Source organism: Theobroma cacao, chromosome 2, assembly GCF_000208745.1.
Source record: "Theobroma cacao cultivar B97-61/B2 chromosome 2, Criollo_cocoa_genome_V2, whole genome shotgun sequence".
In the NCBI taxonomy this organism is placed as follows: Eukaryota; Viridiplantae; Streptophyta; class Magnoliopsida; order Malvales; family Malvaceae; genus Theobroma; species Theobroma cacao.
In genome coordinates this window covers 18,265,819-18,292,193 of record NC_030851.1, presented here as the reverse complement: position 1 = coordinate 18,292,193, position 26,375 = coordinate 18,265,819, and the positions used below count along the sequence as shown (strand labels likewise).

General features: G+C 31.5%; 3 protein-coding genes and 1 long non-coding RNA gene across 5 annotated transcripts; 1 reads left to right on the top strand and 3 right to left on the bottom strand.

Moving 5' to 3' along the window:
- On the top strand, nt 3,324-8,468 carry LOC18609053 (glutathione synthetase, chloroplastic). 2 transcript variants are annotated; one of them, XM_018116446.1, is made up of 12 exons: nt 3,324-3,677; nt 4,199-4,368; nt 4,508-4,583; nt 5,126-5,256; nt 5,816-5,938; nt 6,016-6,096; nt 6,246-6,326; nt 6,427-6,496; nt 6,812-6,933; nt 7,323-7,462; nt 7,549-7,741; nt 7,981-8,468. In XM_018116446.1, the coding sequence occupies exons 1-12, from the start codon at nt 3,330-3,332 to the stop codon at nt 8,102-8,104; spliced, it is 1,659 nt and encodes a 552-aa protein (XP_017971935.1). In that variant the 5' UTR covers nt 3,324-3,329; the 3' UTR covers nt 8,105-8,468. The 2 variants fall into 2 exon arrangements, with proteins under 2 accessions (XP_017971935.1, XP_017971936.1); XM_018116447.1 differs by lacking the exons at nt 4,508-4,583; nt 5,126-5,256.
- On the bottom strand, nt 9,879-12,472 carry LOC18609052. The gene is made up of 3 exons (XM_007044022.2): nt 11,933-12,472; nt 10,747-10,770; nt 9,879-10,363 (listed from the first exon to the last, which is right to left on the bottom strand). The coding sequence occupies exons 1-3, from the start codon at nt 12,129-12,131 to the stop codon at nt 10,047-10,049; spliced, it is 540 nt and encodes a 179-aa protein (XP_007044084.1). The 5' UTR covers nt 12,132-12,472; the 3' UTR covers nt 9,879-10,046.
- LOC18609051 lies at nt 16,554-17,751 on the bottom strand. Its single transcript, XM_007044021.2, has one exon. It carries the CDS (start codon nt 17,549-17,551, stop codon nt 16,745-16,747), a length of 807 nt encoding a protein of 268 aa, XP_007044083.2. The 5' UTR covers nt 17,552-17,751; the 3' UTR covers nt 16,554-16,744.
- Nucleotides 20,779-22,386, bottom strand: LOC108660821. Its single transcript, XR_001926513.1, has 3 exons — nt 22,347-22,386; nt 21,986-22,043; nt 20,779-21,091 (listed from the first exon to the last, which is right to left on the bottom strand). It is a non-coding gene; the product is annotated as an uncharacterized LOC108660821 (long non-coding RNA).

The following is a 26,375-nucleotide window of genomic DNA, read 5'->3' as shown; positions in this document are numbered from 1 at the left end:
CCCCACTTGAATCAACCATATGATCCTTCTTCATGACTGATTTCGACATCCGGCTAAATATTAATATTTTAATATTATTTTATTCTAAAAATTTTATCTTGTCTCCTTGGTACCCAAAATACCTTATTATGCCTCACTTGACTTCCAAATCGCCTTTTATCTCACAAATTCTCTTCGGATAAAATTATTATTATTTTATTGTTATTTTCTCACTTGCGAAATATTTTAACCTAAACTACTCCTTCGTCTCTTATCACTTTTAAACATTTTAATTGACCTCAATTTGCATTCGCTCAACTTTATTTATCACCATATCAAAGTATGGGGTATTTCACATTCCGGGTAATGAATTTTTATTGGGACATCGCGGCGGTTGTCACGGGCTCAAAGAGAGTACCGGGTCGTGACACCTCATAAGCGGGTTGAGCTTTTTGATTAGGTTGTTGGCTTGCCTAGGTTGATCTATCAGGGCTGCTAGTTTGCTTATGCTGTCTGGGCTGCTAGCATGCACATGTCCTGATAGTGGGCTACTAGTGTGCGCAAGGCTTGCTAATAGGTCTGGAGATTGGTCTATGTTAGTACAATAAGCTCAAGTAATGGAATTCCAAAAGGGTGAATTGGAAACTTTAAACATTTTGACCTCTAGAAAATATTTGAACTTGATAGTTTAAAAACTTCTTTTTGAAAATTTGAATAAAGCAATAAACCTTTCATGAGGAATTAAATTTTAGCAATGAAACCTTAAAAGAAGAGAATAACTTGCACCCAATATTTTTATAAAGATTTGATCTTTTTGCCTATGCCCTTTCCCTTAACTTGTGAAGGAGTTTCAAATCTACTATGAAAAATGCCTTTTGAAGGCTCAAACACAACCTTTACAAAAAACCTTTTCAAGAATTAGGTTCAACACTTTAATTTTTCTATGATTAAAGTATAACCAACTCTACCTTTTAAAAGTTAAGGTATAACCTTCCACAATAATACAAGAATGAAATTAAGGAAAGCTAGGAAGCCTTTCTAAGGCTAATATGCTTTAATGAGTATAGCAATTTTTAGAGGTGATAAGTAAGGATTCAAGAAATAAATGGCTCAACACTCTATTACAATGATCTTTGGATTTTGAAGTTGCTCTCTTATTGGAATATGACTTTCAGAGTCTTAATACTTCATAAATGCGGTGGGAAGCTTCATTTTATACCAAAGAGATCTTTTGGAGCCATTGCTAAGCATTAAACGCAAAAACTAGTCATTATTTTTTTTTGAAAGATGCAAAAACTAGTCATGATAATTGTCTTTTTCACGTCTATCATGCCTTAAGTATTGATACTTGCTGCCAAAGTCTCAATACTTTTTTTTTGGTTTGAGTAGGTATCGAGTATTCTTTTGTAGGTCACAATACTTACCTAGCAACATGTCTCTTTATTTGAATGAGGTATCAAGACTTCCACAGTGAATCCATTTTAAAAGTCTCGATGTACTTTCTTTGTGACTCAATACACTTTCCTTGTGTCTTGATACTTTTGTTCCTAAATTTCAATTTTTTGCTTTTGCGTTGAGGAGTCTCGAGACTTATGAACTAAGTCTCGATACCTTTGATTGAGAGCTTCAATATTCTGTTTTCTATTAGCAAAGTATCAAGACTTCAAGAGAAGGTCTCAATACTTAAGTTGAAGCACTTGTTTTTGAGCCATTTTGAGCTTTTACTTTGCTCAAACACTTGGTCATTTTCATTTTATCATTCAAGAGGTTTTTTAGGCACATCAAGGTCTTGAGTTTGCAATTTTAATAATTTGTTTTAATCATTTCAAAACAAGATCAATTGTAAAACCAATAATCTCTCTCTTTTTAATATAACAAAACTAGTGAGCAAATTTGCCAATCTTTAATTAAAACTCCCCTGAGTTTACGAGTTTAAATCTTTTGCTAAGGTTGAAAAGATATTTTTGAGTTCAAAAACATCATGCTTTAAACCAATAAAACTCGGCAAATTTCTTGAAAGTATTCTCCCCATTTTTGTTATATAAAAAATGGCATAATATCAACGATGGAGCCTTGTATAGCCCCCCAAAATTTTTAAAATCTTGTTTATATTATATAATTTTTTGTCTTTTTTAAAGGTATATATTTTTTTCTTAATAATCTCCTCAAAAATTTTTAACCTTTAATCCTCTTTGTCTTTGACTCCCTTAATAAAAGTTGACTAGTTTTGTCTTTGCATAATATAATATTTAAATATAAAAATATTGACGTAAATTTATAAGAATTAATGTAAAAAATCATAAAGTTGAAATAAGTATTTTTAAAATATTAACGTAAATATGTAACAGTTATCCTAACAAGTCAATTTAGATAGAATAAATATACTTTTGGTGAAAATTAATTATTTACATTTATATTCTCAAGTAAAAAATATTTAATCATTTATAAATGCATAAGAATAAGAATTAAAACACTTGCACTAAAAATCAGCCATTTAAAAATCTTGATGTAAATTTATAAGAATGAACATAAAAACTTATAAAGTTAAAATAAGTATTGTTAAAATATTGATGTGAATGTTGAAGAGTTATCATAACAAACCAATTTGGACAGAATAAACATATTTTTACTGAAAATTAATCATTGACATTTATATTCTCAAGTAAAAAAAATTTAACTTTTAACAAATTATAATTTTTAAATGTATAATAATAAGGATAAAAATAATTCTAAAAAAAAAGATAAAAAAAGTTGTAATGAAAACTAGCTATTTAAAAATCTTGACCTAAATTTATAAGAATGAATGTAAAAAATTATGAAGTTAAAATAAGTATTATTAAAATATTAAGATAAATGTATGAGAGTTATCCTAACAAATCAATTTAAACAAAGTAAACATACTTTTAGTGAAAATTAATCATTTACAAATATTAAGGTATTATAATAACAATAAAAATACTTAGTGAAAATTAACCCTAAGAATCTTAACATAAATGTTCATTTTTTATATTAACTTTAAATGTTAATGTTTTTTATAATTATAATTTTAAATGTTATCTTATTTTTATCTTTAAATTATAATATAATATTTAAATATTTGATAATAATGAGTTTATCTTAATTAAATTAGTTAGAAATTATGTTAATATTAAAAAATAATATTTTAATATAAAAATAAAATAAACATAAAAATTAAATAACATTTAGCATAAAATGAGTACAATTGAAAATTAATCATGCGGTTTACCTGTGACCTGAATAACAGTTTATTATTGTTATTTTTAAATTATATTATTTAACCGCACTCAGCTTATATAAGCTATTGTAATGTCACCAAGAAAAGAGTCCCAATGGGCGTTGGCCATTCGTCCGTTTCTCTTTCTCTTGACCCAATTTCTATCGCTGCTTTTACAGCAGAACCAAAACCAAAACCAAGCTGCTTTTTCAATACCCACTGCAAAAAGTCTGTCTTTCCCACAAAAAAGAACTCACTCTTTGTTGGTTTTAGTCTAAAATTTGAAAGTTTGAACTGCGGGAAAGTAGCAGGGGAGATGGATACCGAAAAGGGAATTGATGTGGCTAACAAATCCATTCTTGATTTTCATGGTATTGATGACAGGTTGATTCGGAAGATGGAATTTGATGCCCTTGTTTGGAGTTCTCTTCACGGCCTTGTTGTTGGGGATAGAAATTTTCAGGTTTTTCAGTAAAGTTTATTTGTTTATTTATTTTTATTTTCAGGTTTTTCGGTAAAGTTTGTTTTTTTATTTTTCCAATGAGATGTAGTATCCATTTATGTTGATATTTTTATGGTAAACTGGAAAAACTATAGAAGGAATTGGATTAAAGCAAATTACTTCTGATGTTAGCATTTTCTGATGCTTGTGTTTGGTGAAAGAGAAGCCGAAATTTGAACTTAAATTGCATAATTTTTTTGCTTTTTGGTTTTTGGAAACCGTTTGCTCTTCAACTGTGAAATATAGCAAACATGATTATAGCGGAATCATCTTTGTGCTCTACTATTTGTTAGTTCATACTTGATTCCATGTACTCTGCTAAGACTTTATTCATTGAATTTTGTTTGCAATTTTGTTACCATCCCTTAATGTCAATTTTTAGTCTGGTGTAGAAAGTAAGCTATGAAATTTGTCCTCAATGTAAATTAGTGAACTATATTAATTTTTGAGCTTGAATTTGATGCTGGTCTATCTAATTACAGAGATCTGGTCAAGTACCTGGTGTGGGCATGGTGCATGCTCCAATTGCTTTGTTGCCCATGTCGTTTCCAAAATCTCATTGGAAGCAAGCATGTGAACTAGCTCCAATTTTCAACGAACTAATCGATCGTGTAAGTCTAGATGGAAAGTTTCTGCAAGACTCACTATCAAGGTACTCTCTCGAGTCTAATAATTGCAAGTGATATGCCATTGTCTGAACCATTTGGCTTGGACATATTAAACATGTTCCAATTTATCCTATGAGAATACCATTTGCAATAAACTGATATTGTAAATGCTTAACATTACAGGACAAAAAAAGTAGATGCTTTTACCTCTAGACTTTTAGATATTCATTCCAAGATGTTAGAAATGAACAAGAAAGAGGTAAGTGGGTATTGATTACAGATATTTGGTCTTTAATAATATTAAGAGGATTTATTTTGATTAAGGAAGTGGAGTGTTTTAATATTGAGATGTACTTCTAGATTCTCTATGCTACTACCTTTTGTTTTTCATGCTCTTTGTCACTTTTTTAACTAATGTTTATTGTCCATTTTTGGATACCTGTCAATTAAGTTCCATTCATCATTAAAAAGAAGAGAAAGATCTACTTGATCATTTATCAGTCTTTCCCAACTGTATGAAAGTATTCTTCAGAATGCTGTTGAAGATTTGGTGTTCATATGTTTCATATTAGATGAAACAAGTATTATAAGGCCCATAACTAGTTAACCTATTCAATTGTTTTGGTGTATTTGACAATCATTTGCTCTAAACATGAAAAAAAAAAAAAACGCTTGTTTCATTACATGAAAGAATCTAATGATATGCAGTTTTTGGAATAGGACATACGCTCGAGTTTACCTCGATCAGATTAGCGTTTTCATTGCATGAAAGAATCTAATCATATGCCGTTTTTGGAACAGGAAATACGCTTGGCTTTACATCGAGCAGATTACATGCTTGATGAGAAAACTAAGTTACTCCTCCAAATAGAGTTGAACACAATTTCATCTTCATTTCCTGGTCTTGGTTGTCTTGTCACTGAGCTTCACAGGTTGTGTAAATAAGCATTTTGACTTATTATCTCCAACATAAAATTATTCTTAATTGTGTAAATTTGAAAATTGCCATGTTGGAATTTGAATGTTGAATAAAGCTTATTGAAAGAATCCTTCAAATTGTTTGTGTTTGTTCTTGTCACTTTGACATCGAGTTTAATTTTTAGCAATAAGGTGACTGCAGTGTTCTTTTTAACACGTGGAAAGAAGTTGTGAAGCATAGAGATAGGATATCTTATAGTCAAGGTTCTTTGTTAGGATTTTTACTTCAGTTGTGATAAATTACTAAAGAAATTTTAATCAGCCTATATTTTATTGCTAGCCCAAAATGAAAAAGAGTTGAAATAACCGCTGTGAGCACAACACTTTTTATTCTTTTGCAATGTTTGATCTGCTTAATGCCCCTAATATTATAAATACAGCATGAAGGAGTAGTTGAAACATTATGTAGGGTCTACTTCTATAGAAAGCTTGGATAATTTTTTGAATTCTGATGCATTGTTCAGCAAACAGAATTTTCAAAAAGTTTCTTAACCATAGCTAGTCATTTTGCAGGACCCTACTTAATGAGTATGGAGAAGACCTTGGATTAGATTCTAAAAGGATTCCTAGCAACACTGCAGTTGGTCAGTTTTCTGAGGCATTGGCTAAAGCTTGGACTGAGTATAATAACCCCAGGTTAACTTTGAAGGAATATGCCCTTTTGCAATGTTTGAAGTCATTTAAGGTTCTTATAATTTCTTTCTTGGGTTCAGGGCTGTAGCTTTGGTTGTTGTTCAAACTGAAGAACGCAATATGTATGACCAGCATTGGCTATGTACAATGTTGAAGGAAAGATATCCTTTTTAACTTTTTGTACCTATTGCTTGAAGAAAAATGGTATGAAATCTGCTTTTAGTAAAATAAAAGAATTTAAGTGTATTTTGAAGTTAGAAAGCTTGGATCTAGAGCTCACTTGGCATTGTATTCCTTAGCTTCATAACACACATAATGTGAGAACTGTTAGGAAAACATTGGCTGAAATTGATAGAGAAGGCCAGCTTTTACCAGATGGCACACTTCTTGTGTAAGTAACTCCATACTGCACAAAGTTGATTTTTCTAATCTAGATTGTGGCACTACCATGCCAAGCTTCTAGTTTTAATGTCTGAAATTTTGCACTGTAGAGATGGCCAAGCAATTGCAGTCATCTATTTTAGAGCAGGGTATGCACCGACTGATTATCCTTCAGAATCCGTAAGCAATTTAGCTTTATTTTCTTTCTAGTTTTTATGTCAGAAATATGATTTTGACAGCTACTTTTCATGTTACTCTCAAAAAATTGTTGTTAAAAATATGATTGCGGTGGCTACTTCTGTTTTACTTTATTCTTCATGTCATTTTTAGAGTTACTTCTAATATATTCTTTAGTATCAAGTACTCCTCCTTGCTAATTACTACAACATTAGACTGATTTCTACTATTTGTGCTTTTGATGTGTCTATGTTACATTCAACATTAGACTGATTTCTACTGTTTGTGCTTTTGATGTGTTACATTTTCAATTTCTAGGAGTGGCGAGCTAGGTTGTTAATGGAGCAGTCCTCAGCTATCAAGTGCCCATCAATATCATATCATTTAGCAGGAAGTAAGAAGATCCAACAAGAACTTGCAAAACCTAATATGCTTGAGAGGTAATTAATTCTATATTTTTGTGTGAATAATAGTTTAGCAGTACTCTGTCCAAGTGATCCATGGATTTATTTCTTAACTAGTTTAGACTTTAGAAACATCCTCATGAAAAATTTACTGCCAATGGCTTGAAGATGTCTTATAATTGGCTAAGGAATTTTTTTTCCCTTTTAGATGAAAATTTCAAAACTTCTAAGAATTTACTACTTATTCAACCTCAGAAATGGCATACCAAATATTATGGAACTAGGATATTGAACTATCATTTAGCATTTTTTTTTTAATTTATTGGAATTGCAAGTATATTAGTCTGAATTTTGAGAGAACAACTACCAATTCTCCAAGTGGTATGTCTTCCTTGAATTTTCCCTCTCCTTCTCCATGCAAGCAGGTTCCTTGAGAATAAAGAAGATATTGTCAAATTGCGGAAATGCTTTGCCGGATTGTGGAGTTTGGATGACTTGGACATTATTAGAAAAGCAATAGATAAACCCGAGTTATTTGTCATGAAGCCCCAAAGAGAAGGAGGAGGTTCCATATCTAAAGATTTTATTCTATCATTATTGTTTTCGGTTATATTCTTGTAGTTGAGAATTGAGTCTTTGATTTCACTTTAGGGAACAATATCTATGGTAATGATGTGAAGGAAACCCTTCTACAATTACAAAAGGAAGGGTCTGAAGAAGATGCTGCTTATATACTTATGCAGAGGATTTTCCCGACTGTTTCTCCCACAATTTTGATGCGTGATGGTATTTGTCATAAAGAACATGCCATATCAGAGCTTGGTATATACAGTGCTTATTTAAGGTACATCTTGGTGTTGTTGCTTCATTATTTTACTGTGACTTTAGTCAATTTCATATAATGCTATTAAATTTTCTTCATCACTTTCTCAACCCAATGATCAATGGGAATTAAGGGGAAAGAAAAGGCTGAAATGGTTCTGAAAATTAGTATTAATATCATGCTAAAGTTTTACCCTTTTATTCTCACGTTTCTCATTTTGGGATGTGATGGATAGTCACGAGACGAGTTTTCACTTGCAGGAACAATGAGAAGGTTATCATGAATGACCAATGTGGTTACTTGATGCGGACCAAGATAGCATCATCAAATGAAGGTGGGGTTGCTGCTGGATTTGCAGTCTTAGATAGCATATATTTGACTTGATGAAAAAACTTCTTGATTACCATCTGCATGCAAACATTTATTGTTGATTTATGTACCTGACACTCTTGACTCCGTTTGGGAAATCAATCAAGGGTCCTCGTCTCTACAAACAACTTGAAGTGCTTTTCAAGTCGTTACACCAAAAAAATCTACAGATTTCATTTTCTCTCTGTTACTGGCTATATGGAACAACAGGTCATCTCACAGTTAGTTTTTAGTCATCGGAAAATATTTTATGTGATAATTTTTAATATTTTTTTCTCTATAACCTGGGAAAACCCTGCCGTATAATTTCTTATTCTTTTTTTTTCACCTGAGCATCACATGAATGGATATTGGTATTAGAAGCTGAGAATAATGCTAATATTGGATGTGTTGGAATATTTTAGACGGTAGGTGAATTAATGCTTTGCCAATATTTTGATATTTCGAAGAGGTCTGTAAATACTTTGAAAATTGCCAAGCTTCTTTCATCAATCATGTAAATGATTAGATTTATCTTTTAATGTCATTGTTTATAACTAGTGTCTCTCACAGACCAACAAGACTATGCAGTCAATCTATGGTCCCGAGTTCTCACGTCTCTGTAGTACGGCTAAATCAAGATGTAGATTTGAGCTTCTCTTTTCTTTTTTCTTATTTATGTAATAAAAGATTAAAGCTTTTCAATATGGAATCTTAATATAATCTGTTCCCGAAATTCTAACCACTAAATTGGGCACACCAAATGGGACGGTTTCGGAAACTATGGCGGAGTAATGCCTCGTAACCAGTTGGTAAAATTGCTTGATCGAGTCAAGTAGGAGAAGGTCAACATGAGATTTTTTTTTTTTTTTAGAAAGAAGCAATTTTATTAGCACTGGAACCATTATGTCATCAGAAGTCTCTATACTAAGACTTCTATTGACATATAAACGTCTGGCTTGTGCAAAGAAGAAGTTGTACAATTACAGATAACATTGCCGCTCAGTAAGTCATTGACGGTTTTTCATCCCTAGCATGATCTAGTCACCTGAATAAACTAGCTCTCTTCCCTTTTTTCAAAAAAGCTTGAGCTGTGCTACAAAAACAATGCTCATCTTCCTATAATCACAAAAAAAAACCAAAACAATAGAGAAAGACCCTTTTCACGACCCCTGTCGATCAATGACCAGCAACAAAAAACAGGACATGGCAGCCACAATTCAACAGAAATTAGTATAAATCTCGTGCATACTTCCATTCATTCTTCTCTTGAGGATGCCTTTGAGAACCATAACTGTGTTTTGATTGATGCCAGGAATAACCATGTAACGTAGTTCTCAAATACTATCTCAATTGAGTCAACCAAAAAACTCAATTCCAAACTAGGGCATTAATCAACTAGAAGGAGTTAACCGAATGCTTACGCTAGGAAACGAGCCAATAAAGCAAGGGAGTCCTTAAATTAGGAGCGCAACAAATAGTCAATCCAAGTACCGGAACCAAGTTCAAGTCGGAGTCAAGGTCTACACAGTGTACCATAGTTTAATTTGGTTGAAACCAAAATAGGAAATTTAAGTGCAATCCCTCAGGGAACATTTTCAATGTTGAGACAAGAAAATGCTCCATCTAGCCAACAAACTGTGGCCCCCATACAGTGGATTAATCAAGGGGTGCAAGCTAACCAAAAGAATGGGATTTTACCAACATGTTTCCCAACAAATTATCCTAGCACGAGTAATAATCATAGTATCTTATTCTTTTCCCCGTTGTTCCCCTTAAACGATGCTCAAGAATATAATGAGTTCAGTCGAGTCTGGCAAACATCCAAATTGTTTTCATTGCTCTAGTGTGCTTCATATTCAAACAGATCTAAAATTATATGGCTATTATAAAAGCCACAATTTTTCTACATTTTTTACAAGCACAAGAGGAAATATTTCAAATTAAAAACCTAACTAAAAAGAATATATATGCACACTCATGTATCTACCCTTTCGCTATCTTTCCACCCCAGTTCATGGGCTCGTTTCTCCCACAAGGCTGTAAGCTTAAGCTCCTCTCTTAGTTCTGCTTCAGCCTTTTCCCTGGCTTCCTCACAAGTCCCCACTCCTGCATTGCATTTTTCTGCTTCTTTCTGGTAATGTGAGGAGGCTCTTTTGGTGTCAATTGTTAGTGCCCAGGTGTGCTTCAAGGTATCATTGCTTACTATCTTCTGTAAATTAATCTCCTCAGACAGTAAAGCAACAATATCCTTCTCTAGTTCTTCATTTACATCTGGATCATTTTTACCACAATCTGCATAATAAAGAACATCATTTGAACAGACAGAGAGACTAGAATAAAAGGAATTTAACTCCGATGTATCAATTCCCAACTGCTAATGTTTCCAATGAGGCAGTGACTTGACTCTCTTTTGCTATGAAATTGAGGTCAAACAAAAGCTGAGCAAGTGGTTTAGATGAACAGCTATTTTAAGTAAAGATTGGTTTTGAGGTTCTATGATAAACTTCAGTTTGACCTGTCCTGTCTAATAGGAACAACGAAAGGTTCTAGCAAGAGCTCAGGGTGAAATTTTCTTCAACTTCAGTGGTCTCAATTATCAAATCTACTAAACCCAGCCCCCATGCAGCAAGGAATTATAGCACCTAGAAAACTAAAGCAGAGGCAGATGAACTGACCTGAGTATGTGCTGTTGACTAATCCTGCAATAATCATGAAAACACACAATTAACAGAATGAAACTTTGGAAAAAAAAAAGATGCAAACGATACCTATAGGATCACAGATACACACCATAGATAGTGTCACTCAACTGAAGTGTGAGTTAAATGTTTCTCTACTTCCCGGATTTGAATAAGTCCTCTTTTTTCCCCCTTAACGAGTACATGTTCTAAAATTAAATGCAATACAGCAGTCTTATTTCTTTCTCAAAGATCTGATGCAAGTTTAAATCATATACCTATGAGCTTATTCAAAATTTGTCCTCGGAAATATCATTTCAAGGGAAAGCCATGACTAGCTCCAATTGCAAATTTGATAACCAACACTCCAACATCTAAAGAAATACAGTAGCCACAATTACCCTAGCCATTTAACTACAAGAAACAGGGCAATACACCCAGAATGATACATTATGTTCCTCGTGTATGAAACTATTTGGACTTGCAGGATTTCTAAACATATGTATTTAAACCAAATATAGAAAGAATCTAAGTACACCCAACTTCAGGACATTAAACACACAGAGAACCATGCTTGATAGTTTTGATGTTAATTGGGTTCATCAAAAGGATTTTCAAGCTTCAAGGGCTCCCAGTGACATGACTTAGCAGTGCAAGTCTTTGAGCAGAGTCCCAATAGCTTGCTGTTACTAATGATTATCAATCTTGATCTGTGCTTCAATTTATCATTCCAAGCTTAGCCCCGGAATGCTGCCTAACTAGAAAATAAGCCAGTTTCTAACAAACCGGATTAATTGGTATTTACAGTCTAACAAGCCATAAAAACTTAGTAACTGACTGCTTATACTCTATGCCAATTCAACAGCCAACAGATCAATAGTACATTTCATGGCAACAAATCCATGATCTGCCAACATTAATTTTTTAGCAAAGTAGAATAGCATTTTCCAGATGTAATGACAAATCTTTCGGGTAGATACAAGAATGGAAAAGAACGCAAACTTAGAGCATGATAACTCTCAGCCAAAATAGCAACTCATACTAATAATAACCATTTCAATGATTACACGTATACTATACCCAGAAAAGGAAAACGCTTCAACATGAAAATTAACGACCGCCATTTCTTGAAAGGTTTCAGCTTTCAAACAGTTAGTGAAAGGCAAAAATCCGACTAACTAACCTGGTAGTAAGAGAAAGTTTGTCTCCAAAGAGCAATCACAAACACAAGAAGGACATGATGCCTGAGCTGTTGACTTCTCCTTCAAACGCCAGAACAGAGTTGGACCTAGAATGTAACCAACCAGACACACACAAACAAAAGCAAAACCAAACCTTAAAACCACCTGACACCAAAACCTTTGCTCAGAACTATGAGCCATTCTATACAACTCCTACCCTTAAAGAATTTAAAGGAAAATAAAGAGAGAAAGAGAGAGAACAGCACTACTCAGACCATTTCAAATTCTGGGGTCAAAATTGGAGTTTTAGACTTAAGGAATATCACTCAAGACTGTTTGTCCATGTACCGAAATTTTGCTAAAATTGCAAAGTACCCAGATTCAAAGATCTGCTTCACAGTGCAAGAAATTGGGCTAAGACTGTTTATCAAATTAAGGCTTCATCTTTAATGATGCAAAGTTATCTTCTTCAAGGCAAAAAAGAAAAAAGAAAAGGGCAAATTACGCTTGGGTGTATGGAATGCAAGCAGATGAATGGCCGGTCGTTTTAACCAAAATTACTTCCGATTGGTGTAATATGTATAATTTGTATAACTTCAAATGTCATAGATATGTATTGTGAAGACGAAAATATCCTTAACTTGCTCTTGGTTTTAACATACGAAAAACAATCAAAATTTAAATTGAACATTTACTTAATTGTATAGAGTTACACGTCCAATTCAACTCGATTTGTCTCAAAAAACCTAAATTGAGGTTGAAACTATTCTTTGATAGCATAGTCATCTTGAAATTATGGTGATTATACATGTAGGAAAGCGTATAATATATATTGTACATAATAGCTAAATCACTTATACTTTCTGTTAAAATACTACATACATTTTTTAAAAATAATATGTACAATAGCTTATAATAATTAAAACATTCAAAAAAATACATATTTATATTATAAATTTAAGAATTTATATTTAATGCATCGACAATGTATAAAAACTATACATTGTCAGCTCACCAAATGTTGCCTAATGAGGTAAAATTAAAAAATTTTTAAAATTTAAATTTAAATATTAAAAAGTTATTCATAATTAATTAAATAAAAAATTCTCTTTTTTTTCTCTTTCCAACTCCCCCATAATGTTATTTTATTGTTTTACTCTTTTTTTTTTATCTCTCTCTAACTCCATCTTCTTCACTCCTTTTGCTATTAAAGTTACAAATTTAAATACTTCACTTTTTCCCTAACCTCCTTCACTTTTTTTTTTTCTGGTTCTTCCATGTGCATTGTGTTGCTGAGACCTTAAGATAGAAAGAGTGAAAAATTTGATGTGGAGTTTTTTTTTTTGAGAAAAAAAGACTGTTGTCAAATGGGGTGGACAATTGGCTAATTTGACCACCAATTGTGATAAAAAATCCTTAAATTGTGATTGTGGGATAGTATTAGTGTTGAAAAAAATTTTTAAAAATTTTGTCATAACTTCTGTTAGAATTTTAATTTGATATTAAATTGATCTTAGTTAATTACTTTTACCATTTTTATTGGTTATCACATTATAACCTAAATCAAATTAAAAGTAAAACCTTAATTTATTTATTTAAAAAAATTGATTATGACATTATAACCCTAAATCAATTGTAAAAATCACATAAAAATGTAAAAATTATCTTGAAATCTCTTGAAGTTGAATAATTTTGCAAACTTAATTTAATGCTAGAAGAAGAAAAAGGGGAGAATAAGATAATCAAATAAGGATAAAAAAGAAGAGAACAATCAAAGAATGTTGTGAGGGAGTTAGAGAGAGAAAAAAAGAATTTTTTTTTGTTTTTTATTTAACTAATTATTAAAAACTTTTTAATATTTAAATTTAAGTACTTAAAAATTTTTAATTTTATCTCATTAATGAGGTGGCAACGTTTGGTAAGCTGACAGTGTATAGAAACCTTTACACTATAAGTGCATTAAATATTAATTCTAAAAATAAATCTATGAAATTATTATGTACATTATAACTAATTGACATGTACATCTTATTATAAGAATATGTATATATTATATTATCATAATAATATATACATTAGCTTATGATAATTGAAACATCTACAAAACTTTTTCATCTATCTTATACATAATAATCAAATGATATGTCTATTACTTTATAATTTACTTGTACCTATTTTTGAAAGTTATTTTAGGTAATTCCAATTAATTTTTCATTACACTGAAAATATCATCATTACACATTTAAATAACCTTTTTCAATAAACCATCGAGCATTAGTTTATTAGTATTTTATTGCACTGAAGGGTCTTTTTCACAAAAATGTCCACTTTGGGTTCTTTTGCGAAAGTCAAGAAGAATACCCGGATCCCTATAAAGAGTTTAAAAGCGGTTAACGAGACTGTTATCATAGGAAAATTACAATTTGGGATAAAAGAATGAAAATAATTATCATTACATCATTGGGAAAAATAATTACAAAAATTGAAAAACAACTTTTCAAAATTAATATTTAATAAAGAAGGAAATCGCTCCCTATACAATTAAGTAAAGTACATATTTTAATGCACAATATAATTACTCAAACCTCAGTACAAGAGTGGGATGCACAAGCACTTATTAACTAATTTTATCCGATCAAGAAAAAGTACATATTCTAATACACAATTTACTTACCAATACATCAAAATGTACATACGATTACATTAGGATATACAAGTACTACTTGTTCACTAATTTTATCCAATTAAGAAAAAGTATATATTCTAATATAAAATGATTTATCAATTCATTCGAATGTACATATTCACTTAATTGTATAGAAACTAGTTAATGAGTATTTATACATTCTATTGCAATGATATGTAAATTAAGTTGAATTTATAAGAACATGCCTATATTAATTTTTGAATGCTTTATTTTTCAAATATTATTCTTAGATTTGTTTTTCTTGAAAGAACATTGTATTTGTTATAATGGTAATTGAGAGAGTTTTATAACAGATTTATTTTAAATTTTATATAATAATAATACTAATAAAATTTTATAAATTTTTAATTATCTACTAAGTTTGATCTCATTTCAAAAATACTTATTCAAAGGTGTAGAAAATCAAACATTTTCTTATTGTCGTGTTGACACGTGAGTACACGCACTTTAAGGTATAAGATTATTTAGACTAGCAAAGGGCCCGCACGTTGCAATGGGCAGAAGTATGATATTTCAAAACAAAAACTAAAAAAAAAAAAAAACCACGAATGGAAGGACTTAATTAATCTTTGATCTCTTTTTTCTTATCAATTTATTCCAAACCATAAGAATTTTAGATAGTTAAAAAGAAAAAAAGAAATAATTAAGGAGAGAGGAAACAAATAATAAAGGAGAAATAAGAAAAATAAGATTATGAATCATTTTATAATTTTTTTGTTCTCTTTTCAACCTTTACAAAAATTTTTATGTGCTTCGCTTTAACTTCTTAATTGCCCATTTTTTATTTATTTTTTCTTTCACCTAATCCCTCATTCTCTCATCTAACTATCTCTTTCATTCTCGTGTCTTCGTTTCTTTAATGTCCAAAAAAAAAACTAAAATAAGAGAAAATTTAGAAATATCCTTAGTGTTGAAAAATAAAAGAAATAAAAATGTGTATCAAACATTGGTTGAGCCAAATTTAAGCAACCATGTCTTGCATTCTAGTTTCATATAGTTATAAATAAATAAATGACATGATACCTAAAAAAGATCTTAAACTATTTTGAAAATTTGAAATAAATTTTTATTCTTTTAATACGTTTAATCAATCTTTTATATTTTTATTTTGATCCTAATAAAGTTTTATGATTAATGATTATTTGATTATTATTAATCAAAATATCATTTGTCATTTTATACCATGTCGCGTTGATGTGACATACTAACATATTATAATGAATGATGACATGATATGCGAATGTGACTGTGTGACAATTTTTGTTGTCACGTTCAACCATTATAACTAATGATAGATTAATTGTAATTAATTAAAATATCACTTGTTTTTTATGCGACGCGACATTGACGTAACATACTGATATATTATAATAGATGATGGTATAACATATTGATATGACCATATCTACATTATCGTCATGTTGATATAAAATAATAAATGATAATTAATTAGCTGTTAATTATAAAGATCTATTTAACTTAGAATAAAAGTATATAAACTTATTGAATATAATAAAAAAAATAAAAATTTGTTTATATTTTAATAAATAATTCAAAATGTTTTTCAAATATTATACTTGAATAAATTCTACACGGCAAGATCCTTCTTTCGTTGGTGTACTATGACCGTGTAGAAAGTATAATGATCTCTGCGCATGCCTGCTCCAAGCGTTTTCTTTTGTCCTACACAAGTGCTAAATCTTGTTGGACTCCACTTTCCTGCCAAACACTTTGCTTAGAAAAGGAGCCTAATTAACTCAAGACTCAAGTGCTGCCCAATTATTGATAGACCCCTAACTTTTCCACTTTCGCACTTAGAGTATGGGTCAAAACCCAACTAGAAAAGGAAAAACAAGAGGGATGACCCTCTATTTCCCTACATTGCCGAATCAAACGTAAAAGTTTTAGCAGGTATATAAGTATTAAAGCTGACACTGGTGAGATTTGATTTCTCTGTTTAATTATTTACACTTACAATTTTTGCAAAGAGAGCCACAAAATCGCACCTAGAGGAAATACGAGCATCCAACCTAAGACAACAATTCAAAAGGGAACAAAAGATCAAGTACATCTTAGAAGGGAGAAGAAATTCAAACATTGTTTGTTGTTATCTAACCGTTGAAGCAACTGTATGAGCCCAAAACCTGAGATGATCTTTCATGTCCACTTCGTTACCCATTGTAGGAATTCTCCAATTCATCAATGGATTCTTTACCTTCCTTCGATCCCAAACCTCCCATGCTTCAGACAGGTATGGCCTAGAAACCACAGTTTGACCAATATTTTCTTCTCTACTTTCTTCAGTTTTCTTTCCCAGCTTTTGCAACCCAGGAATTATAGACACTAAACTGGAATCTTTATCTTCCTCCGAGAACACAAAACCGAGATCCATAAACCCTTGTAGCTCCTCAAACTCTAGTTCCGACAAGCTCCTACTGCTACCCTTTGTTCTTGTTTTGCTTCTTCTTTCAACCAATATTGGCTTAGCAGCTGCCTCCTCCATCTTTTCCTTCTTAACATCTGCATTATCTTCATTCACATCTTTGCCAGACAGAATAGTTTGAAGCCTTGGCGTGGTAAGCACTGAATTTGGAGACAGGGAACCAGAAGAAAAACTCACTGTGGCGTTCAAGGCCAGGTCACTCATAGACCTGACGTGGAGGGTCGATATGCGTGGAAGCTTTAGTTCCCTTTCTTCAACTCGCTCTTTATGATCTTGACTTGTTTCTTGCGATCGTGAAACTGGTTTCTTGGAGAAAATTGGTTGCTCAAACCAATAGACATCAAAAAGCTTTAGAACTTCCTCTGCAGCCATATCTTCTCTTTGTTGGGGGGTTTTGAAAAGATCCAGGAGGTTCACAAGGGAGAGATCAGTGTTGGTTGGGATAGACAAGCAAAGAAAGGTTTGGGACATTTATATTAGTTGCTTGACGTTAATGCCCCTTGTTTCATACTAATATTCCGTAATTAGTTCATTTATATATGCTGTCAAGAACATGTTTCTAAAATTTCAAAATGTATATCTTTAGGTTAGCCAACCAAACAAAAAGTTTGTAAAACTTAACTCCTCAACAAAGGATGATTACAAATCAAAATGCTTATTTTGTATTAGAAAAACAAAAGGAAAATTCCATATCAAGTGTAATTCTTGTGCATAATGTTTCGTGATCGTCTATAATTGATCATCTAAATTGAAGAATTACGATCTCCTTTAATTATATTGTCTTGTTTAAAATAAGTCAAATTTCTATTGAAAAGGAAAAGAAGTGACGGCGCCTAGAAAAATTTAAAAATGTAAATCACACTCTTTTTATCCAATAAAAATATCTAACTTCGATTTTTTATGGTAAGACATTTTAAACATTGGTTTTAACTATTTTAAACATTTTATTAAACTAATATTTTTGTGAAAATATGTTTGAAAACCTCTTAAATCCAGACCTTTTAGCAAGTATTTTCTATATTTTAATCAAGGGTAAGCTAGAAATAAGATGAGGTCAAAGTTGAAAAAATTTGAGCATCAAAATTCTTGCTTTTTACATTAAAGCTTTTCCCTGAATTAAAATTAATTTTCTTTAGTTCATTCCTGAAAAGGATTTTAGAGTACATTTGGATAAAGAATTTCAACGAGGTATTTTATTTGTAGAGAGAATTTTAAAATTTTAAAATAAAATTACCGTATTTGGTAAAATAATTGTCAAAATTATTGAAATTTGGATCAAAGACTATTTATGTATATGTTTTCTTTTGTTTTGTTACACAACTTTCATTTTCTTTAAATCTAATGACAAAAACTTATTTTTAAATTATCAATTATATATGTACATTTCTTACAAATCTAATAACATCCATATTTTATATTTTTTTTCTCCATGTTTCTCCTTTTCTATCCCTAAATTCCTATTTAATTTATAATTATTTTTTATCTCATCAAATTTCAATATTTAAAATTTAATTCTATAAAATGCTTGTCCAAACAATGCAAATATTAATGTTGTCATTTTAAAATTGATGCATTTATACAGCTATATATATATTTCAATATTCTTCAAAATTTTAATATTTCTCATCCAAACACATCCTTAAAGTATAAATTAGTACTTTTTTTTTAAGAAAATAGTTTTTAAATTATAAATATTGGAATGTTGAGACTAAATTAGTACCTAATTAGAACCAAAATCCTTAGAGAATATATATATTTATGTACCCTTCCAATTCTCTTTCTCCTAAAGCCATTTATTGATAAATATCCAAATACATTTATTTACTTGATTCATTTAGCAAAAAACAATAAAGTACTTGATTTCAGAAGCTCCAAAACTAATAAGATAAAAATGCTTTTGTCTTTTTTTTTTTTCCATTGCAAATTGTAGCAACATTAAGGGTATTATTGTAATTATAGGAATAAGCACCTCGAATCCTCAAATGCTCATAAGTTGGAATGGGCCCAAGCAAAATGCTTAAAGCTGGACGAATCATATATAAATTTGGCATACTTGGGTGAGGTAAGACTTGTCCTTTCATACCAAAGTCGTCCCCATTCCACCATAACTTCAACCACACCCTCCAAGCTTCTGCTCAACAAAAGCATAGTTAGATCTAAGGTTAGTTTTTTCTATTAAAAAACTAAAGAGAAAGAAATAAAGAAAAGGATGTAGGCCTTTTTACGAGGGACTCACGTAAATAACGTTAAAGCCCGTATAAAATTGGTCGGCTGGTTGGTTCGTCTGACGAGGGCGACTTTGTGAAGCATATTTTAAGAAAGAAACGGCTCGGCCTATTTTCACATGTACAATTTTCAATTTGCTTGTTTAATTGACTTAAAAGTGGATCCCATTTGTTTATAAAACAACGAAAAGGAAAAAATCATTCTGCATTTTGTTCCTTCCCTTCATTCCTTTTTGTTAATTTTTTCCATCATCTCATTTTTAATTTCTCTTGAATTTTTTTAACTTGTATGGCCCTCATCATTTTGTTTTATTTGAATGACAAAGCCCGTATGTTTTAATTTCTTTTCTCTTACCAATTACATTAATAATGTTGAGTGTTTTGTATCTATGAATAACTACAACTAGTTTAGAAAAGGAAAAGAGTTTATATTATTTTAATACTTTTCTTTTCAGTTTAGTTTTTAGCAAGGGATTATTGCAAAAGAATTGGTAGTTGAATACAAGCAACATACTTATTTAAATAACTTTAAGAACATAAATTAACTCAAATGCACTCAATTAACTCATACTTATTTAAACATAACCTCATTAAAAATGAACCCTATCAACGAAACTCTTCAAAATTTCTGTTAGACATGTTAGCCCAATAATCATGAAGAAATATCCAAAAGTAGGGGAGGCGGTGAATTGGATTTCTAAAAAGTCTTTTCAATGAATCAAACTTTTGAGCTTGATGACAAGTTTTCAAATTTGTTTTTCACTTTAAAACAAACCAAAGGAAATGAACAATCAAGTTGAAAATAAAATTTCAAAACTCTTCAAGATGAAAGTGTACAGATATAACAACGTGAATCAAAAGTGATTTGAAGAGTAAGTTGGAAAATAAGTTTAAAAACAAATATTCAAATTTCTTCACAATAAAGTAAGATGCACAAGTAAAAAAGTGAAGAGTGAATGAGCTTGTGGGTTTCAAAAACTTCTACAAGATAAAGAAACATAAATTCAAAGAGTAAGAAGAAGAAAGAAAATACACAAAGCATTTATAGAGGTTCGGTCCTCTTCATAAGCGCCTACATCCTCTCCCTTGTTTCACTAATGAGGTAGCAATCCACAATAGAAAATTTCCTTTTAAAGGATCAAGCATAATCTTTACAAATCACTGCTTTTTATGGATCAAGCATAACTCCAACCTTTGCAAGAGGATCAAGCATAACCTCACATACTGTTTTTTCAAAAAGATTAAGCATAACCTCACACATTGCCTTTTAAAGGCTAAGGCATAACCTCTATACTTTTCTAGGCTCAAGCATAACCCATACATCACTCTTTTTGAAGGATCAAGAATAACCTTTCTCTTTTACAAGCTTAAAGCAAATATATGTCACAGCCCAAATCTCGGGCCATAACCGGCGCAAGGGCCCAATAGGCACAGCCCATTAGGCCCAAGCAAGCCTTTCTATATGAACTTGTATATTAGCCCATCTATCATCCATATTTCTTTAAAATCTATAATTCATAATATTCAAATATAATTTCTTTGAAAACAATTCATAAAACCCAAGTATTTACTCATAATGGCATCATCGATCATAATATACATAGATAGTCTGACAAATGAATCTTAGCAATTCACCTTAAATATACATATACACATATAATGACCCTGACCGTCAGCGGAGTGACTCTGGGTGTGGGTACTAACATTTAGTGGCATGGTGAACCTACTGAAAGATGAATAGGAGAGAGCACCTCGACCTAGGATCCAACTACCTTCGATCCTGAGACTAAAACATGAATTTGAAAAGAATGAGTATAAACTCAGTGAGTGAACATAAGAAGGGAACAAACAACCAATACTGAAAGTTTTTGAAAACATGATGCACTCATTTTGAAAGCAATGCAATTTTGCATGCCATAAACAAAACCCGATGCCATGTTGTCTTTTAACTCTTTTAAAACATTTAAGAAAATAAGCTTTCAACATTCAATACAATCACATAATATTTCCTTAACTTTTTCATAGCATATATAAACATTTCTATAGCATATATAAACATCTCAATAGTGTATAAATATATAAACATGCATGAACCAACGGTCATTAGTGCTTGTGCATTCCCTACACGCACAAGGCAATATCATCATGTGCACTCCCTACACGCACATTTCAATATCATTATGTGCACTCCCTACACGCACATTTCAATACCATCACACGCACTCTCGCCCACACCATTACCGGCACCGTTATGTGCACTCCCACACCGCACACGCACGGTTATATTAATCAATCAACATTACATTTCAAAGAATAACACACATATCAACACATAACAAAAATCTTTGCATAGTACTATATCTCACATAATTCATTATTTTACTGGTCATAAACATAGTTGCATTATCCAACACTCAAAAAGATTAACATTATTAATTTTTTCAATAATTTAGGACATCTCTAGATTTCCAATACACACATGCCACAAATCAATTGGCAAATCAACATAACATTCCAAGTACATAACTCAGCACATTATTTATTGAACCCCGTAAAAGAATTACTTGTGAAAAGCTTGTTCCTGTGCATAATTTTAAAAGAAATCAACCAAGGATATTCAAATATTTTATTCAAACACATATGCATTTGTTCAAAGCATTTTAAATGCAAGTTCACTCACCTTAACGATGCCACCTAACAAAATCTTAATCAAGGTAGTCCGAAAATACCGTTAAAACCTATATTTACCAATAAGCCATAACAACCTCCATTAAGTCATAATTTGAATTTAACAATTTCAATAAATATACACTATACAATCTATACTCTAACCCAACTTTTAACCTAGAATTCTAGTCTAATTCACAAACCCATTAAACTAATTATTTAAGTTTGCAGTTTCTTTAACTTGGTGCTTGAAGGTATAAAGATCAACCCAACCTAGCAAATTTCAAGGAAAGGAAATTTGAAGAAACTTAGAAAATAAAGTCTAAAAATTACAAACCCATAAATTCAAAAATTCAAGGGATGAAAATATATACCTTTTAGCCTTAAAATGAAGATTTGAAGCCAAAATCCAAGTGTTGTTGAAAGTGGAGTAGAAATTGAAAATAAAGGAAAGGAAGAAAGATTTTTTTCTCTCTCCTAGGGTTTAGATGTGTTGAAAACTGGGGTTAAAAGCTGCAGGTTTAGTGGCCAAGAAGTTAGGAGAAGAAAGAAGTAAGAAGAGAAAGGAAAGGAAAAGAAAACAAGGAAAGAAAATGAAAAAACTTGATATTTTTTGGTGAAGCATGCAAATGGCGTTGGGGTGGATGAGGAAGAAGAAGAAACTATCTTGGTGGAGAGGATAAGGATGGTCATGGCTGAAAAAGAAAAGAGTCAAAGCTTCCTTGGGAAGCTTTGACCAAGTTAATGGAAAAATTACTATTTTACCCTCCAAGGTTCTTCCCTTTTTAATTGAGTCCTCCTAACATTCTTTTAATTCTAATTTCCTTCTATTATCTTCTTTTACACATGTATAAATGAAATATAAAGTTTGTACCCCAACGCGGTGTCATCATAATATTTAATATATATTTTTACTTGCGTTAGTTTTATTTAATAAAAACGCGCGAGCCCCACAACTTCATTTTTCTCCAGAATTTTTTCATTCTTCCTCTCCCCCACTTAGATTAACCATATACTCCCCCTTCATAAAAATTTTTGACATCGATTAAAATATTATTTTATTCTAAAATTTTTCACTTGTCTCCTTGGTATCCAAAATATCTTATTATGCTTCAATTCACTTTTGAATCACTTTTTATCTTGCAAATTCTTCTTCGATAAAAATATTATTATTTTATTATTATTTTCTCACGTGTGAAATATTTTATCTTAAAATACTCTTTTCACATTTCATCACTTTTAAACATTCCAATTAACCTAAATTAGCATCCGATAAGCTTTATTAGCCACCATATCAAAGTACGGGATATTACAATCTCCCCCATTTAAATAGAATTCATCCTCGAATTCTCTTCAACATTGGGTTGTTAATCTCACTCAATGATCATATTCCATTTCCTTCTTCATAGGGAATTTGATTTACGCACCTCATTATCTTCAATTTGACTAGAACACTTTACAAGGTCAGGTACGTAACTTATATCTATTATCATCTTTAAGTCAAAACCACGGTACCCTTCTCAATTGTTCTTTCTTATCATTAAGATCCCAAGTATGTCTTTAATTCCATCATTAACCTCAAACATGTCTTTATTTCGATTCTTGTCAAACCTCTAGTCATTCATTCACCTCATTTACCCCTACTTCGACTAGAATGCTTCACTTATGTCTATTATCATCCTTTAGAATCAAATGGTGGTACCTTTCACGATCATTATTTCTTATTTTAAGATGTTGAGTATGCCGTTATCCCCATCATTAAATTTAAACCATAAATCCATCTTAATCATACCGATTTTGATCACATTTTATACTTACTTATGTATACCAATCACTATCTTATTACTTCATTCCTTGTCAAACTTCTCGACATTCATTCATTCATCCTATCTTCATACACTATTATGTAGCTTACAGCATCATCAACATGCCATATTCATTCTTGTACGTATTCCCAATGTTGGGGGAGGTTAATGGCTTCAATTATTCCCACATAGTTATGTTTACCTTGCATTTCTGCAACTTCAATCTTCTTAATCATGTTAGTCCATCTTGTATGGCTTAACCACGTTATAGATTACATTTCCTTGGTATCATTTCTTTGACTATTTCTATAAAATTTCTTATATCAACATAGCTAAACTCTTGATGGGATTTCTTATCATTGTATTATCTATACAACTCATCAAATATTGAGTTCAAAACTTGAATCACTAAGAACAATTCTTACTTCAGTTGGGCACATCACTAACTCCACACATACGTACGTATTCGCACATTTAAGTGTCATCATTCCTTATTATGTGTGGGGCTCTTTGTTTTCAAGTGCTTTCAGACTAATTTCTCTTTGTTCGTTCCCATCCACAACCAAGATTCAATATGATAATCTTCATAGTTCATGTCAACGTTCTCATAATTAATCTATGAGCATTGGAGTATAATCAATTTTAGATTACCCTTTTTATATGTTTAAATCACCATTCCACTCGCATCTTACCATAAGTTATCACTTAAGTAATCCATAAGAATTCTCATTATGCCTATGCATAGCTTCACGTCCTTTTCATGCTTATACTCATTTCTTATCATTTCCAATTATATGCTTAAGTTTCATTGTACTATATATCCTTGCATCACAATGCCATTAGTCACATCTCATTCACCAAATGTCATTTTCATTAAATTGCAATCTAATATTTGTATATATTTTATAATTTCATTGATCCTTCAAAGATTCATCTTTACTTGATCACTGCATCTTATGCAATGTCACAATCCCTCCAAGTCATCCCTGTTTCTTAATTATCTTTCATGCCTCTAACATATATATTATATCCTTATTGCATTTCGATATTAATTAGTCACTTAAGACTTGGACTTATTCGAATCATGCATGCCTCATGCGTTTTCGAATTCCAATTTCCATAATACATTAGGAGGTTTTCATTATCCAACTTCATTATCAAGGTTACCTTCAACCATCCTTTGTAGTATTCTCTTATACTGATATAACGTCATTCTCCCTTAATTAATTCACAATTTGTACTTGAAATTGCAAGACTGGAAACAAGGTTTTTCTCAAGTACTTCTTAATATCAATGTGAGTATCACTTTCAGCTTACGACTTCCCTTTTGTAACCACAAAACTTAATGCTTGTTTCCACAAGATTTATAGCAGGATTACTCTTGAGTATTTCCTTATAGATGCTTACCTTTAACTTATGTCTCACTGCATATGATCACATAACCCGTCGTTTAGCCATTAAGCTCCTTACCAAGTGTCACGACCCAAATTCTGGGTCATGACCGGCGCATGGGCCCAATAGACATAGTCCACTAAGCCCAAGCAAGCCTATTAATCTGACATGTTCATCATTCCATCATAAACTGCTAAGTCACATTTCATAACTTAGGATCAAAATAATATTAATCATTTGCCACCTCATACTGGCATACTAAACAAGTGTATATACATTATCTACAACATGTATCTTAATAATTTACATTAAGTTTGTCTATACACAACAAAAGAATACTCGACTTCCAACGGAGGGACTCGGACGAATGTACAGCTACTAAATGTCGAGACACCTACCAAAAGATGGATAAAAGTCTACAAGGACACCTCATCCTAGTTACCGGCTGCCTTGTGATATGAAAACATGAAGTTGAAAATGGTGAGTATAAACCCAGTGAGTGAACAAGAAAGGGAACAAGCATACCATAAGGAATGTTTAATGAAATCATGATGCATTCTTTTTCAAAACAATGCAATTTGTTTTTGATCTTTTTAAACCCCTCATGTAAACCCTACATGAGAAAAATCACTTATTGAAAAAAGTCCATGCTCAACAAAAGATTTGGAGAATGCCTTTCCGCTGCAGCTACACTTGATTTAAATTATCAACTAACCGAAGGTTTCTTAACTAGACGAGGGTTTCTCATCAATCCTCCTTATTTTAAACTTAATTCATTTATCCCTTAATGTTGAAAATCCATGCTCAACTATGGTACCAAAGAAATGAAAAATAGGGTAGCAACCGAACCAAATGAGAAGCAAAACAGAAAGTTTTTTGCTGCAGTGAAATTTTGAGCTTCAAAACAGAAAGTTTCTCGCTGCAGCGAGAAGGTACAGTAACATTCTCACTGTAGCGAGATTCTCGGCCAGCACCACCCCTTCAAACCCGAGAGTTTCTTATTGCAGCGAGAATCAGAACATCAAGAAAAATGTCTTTTTCCCTTAAAACAAAGCCATCCTGCTAAATAACAAAAGCAACATGTAACACATGCAAACTTTCAAATTTCAACAAATCAAATGCTCACACTTTTGCATTTCAACCATATATCATATATGTATATATATATATATATATATATATATATATATATATATATATATATAT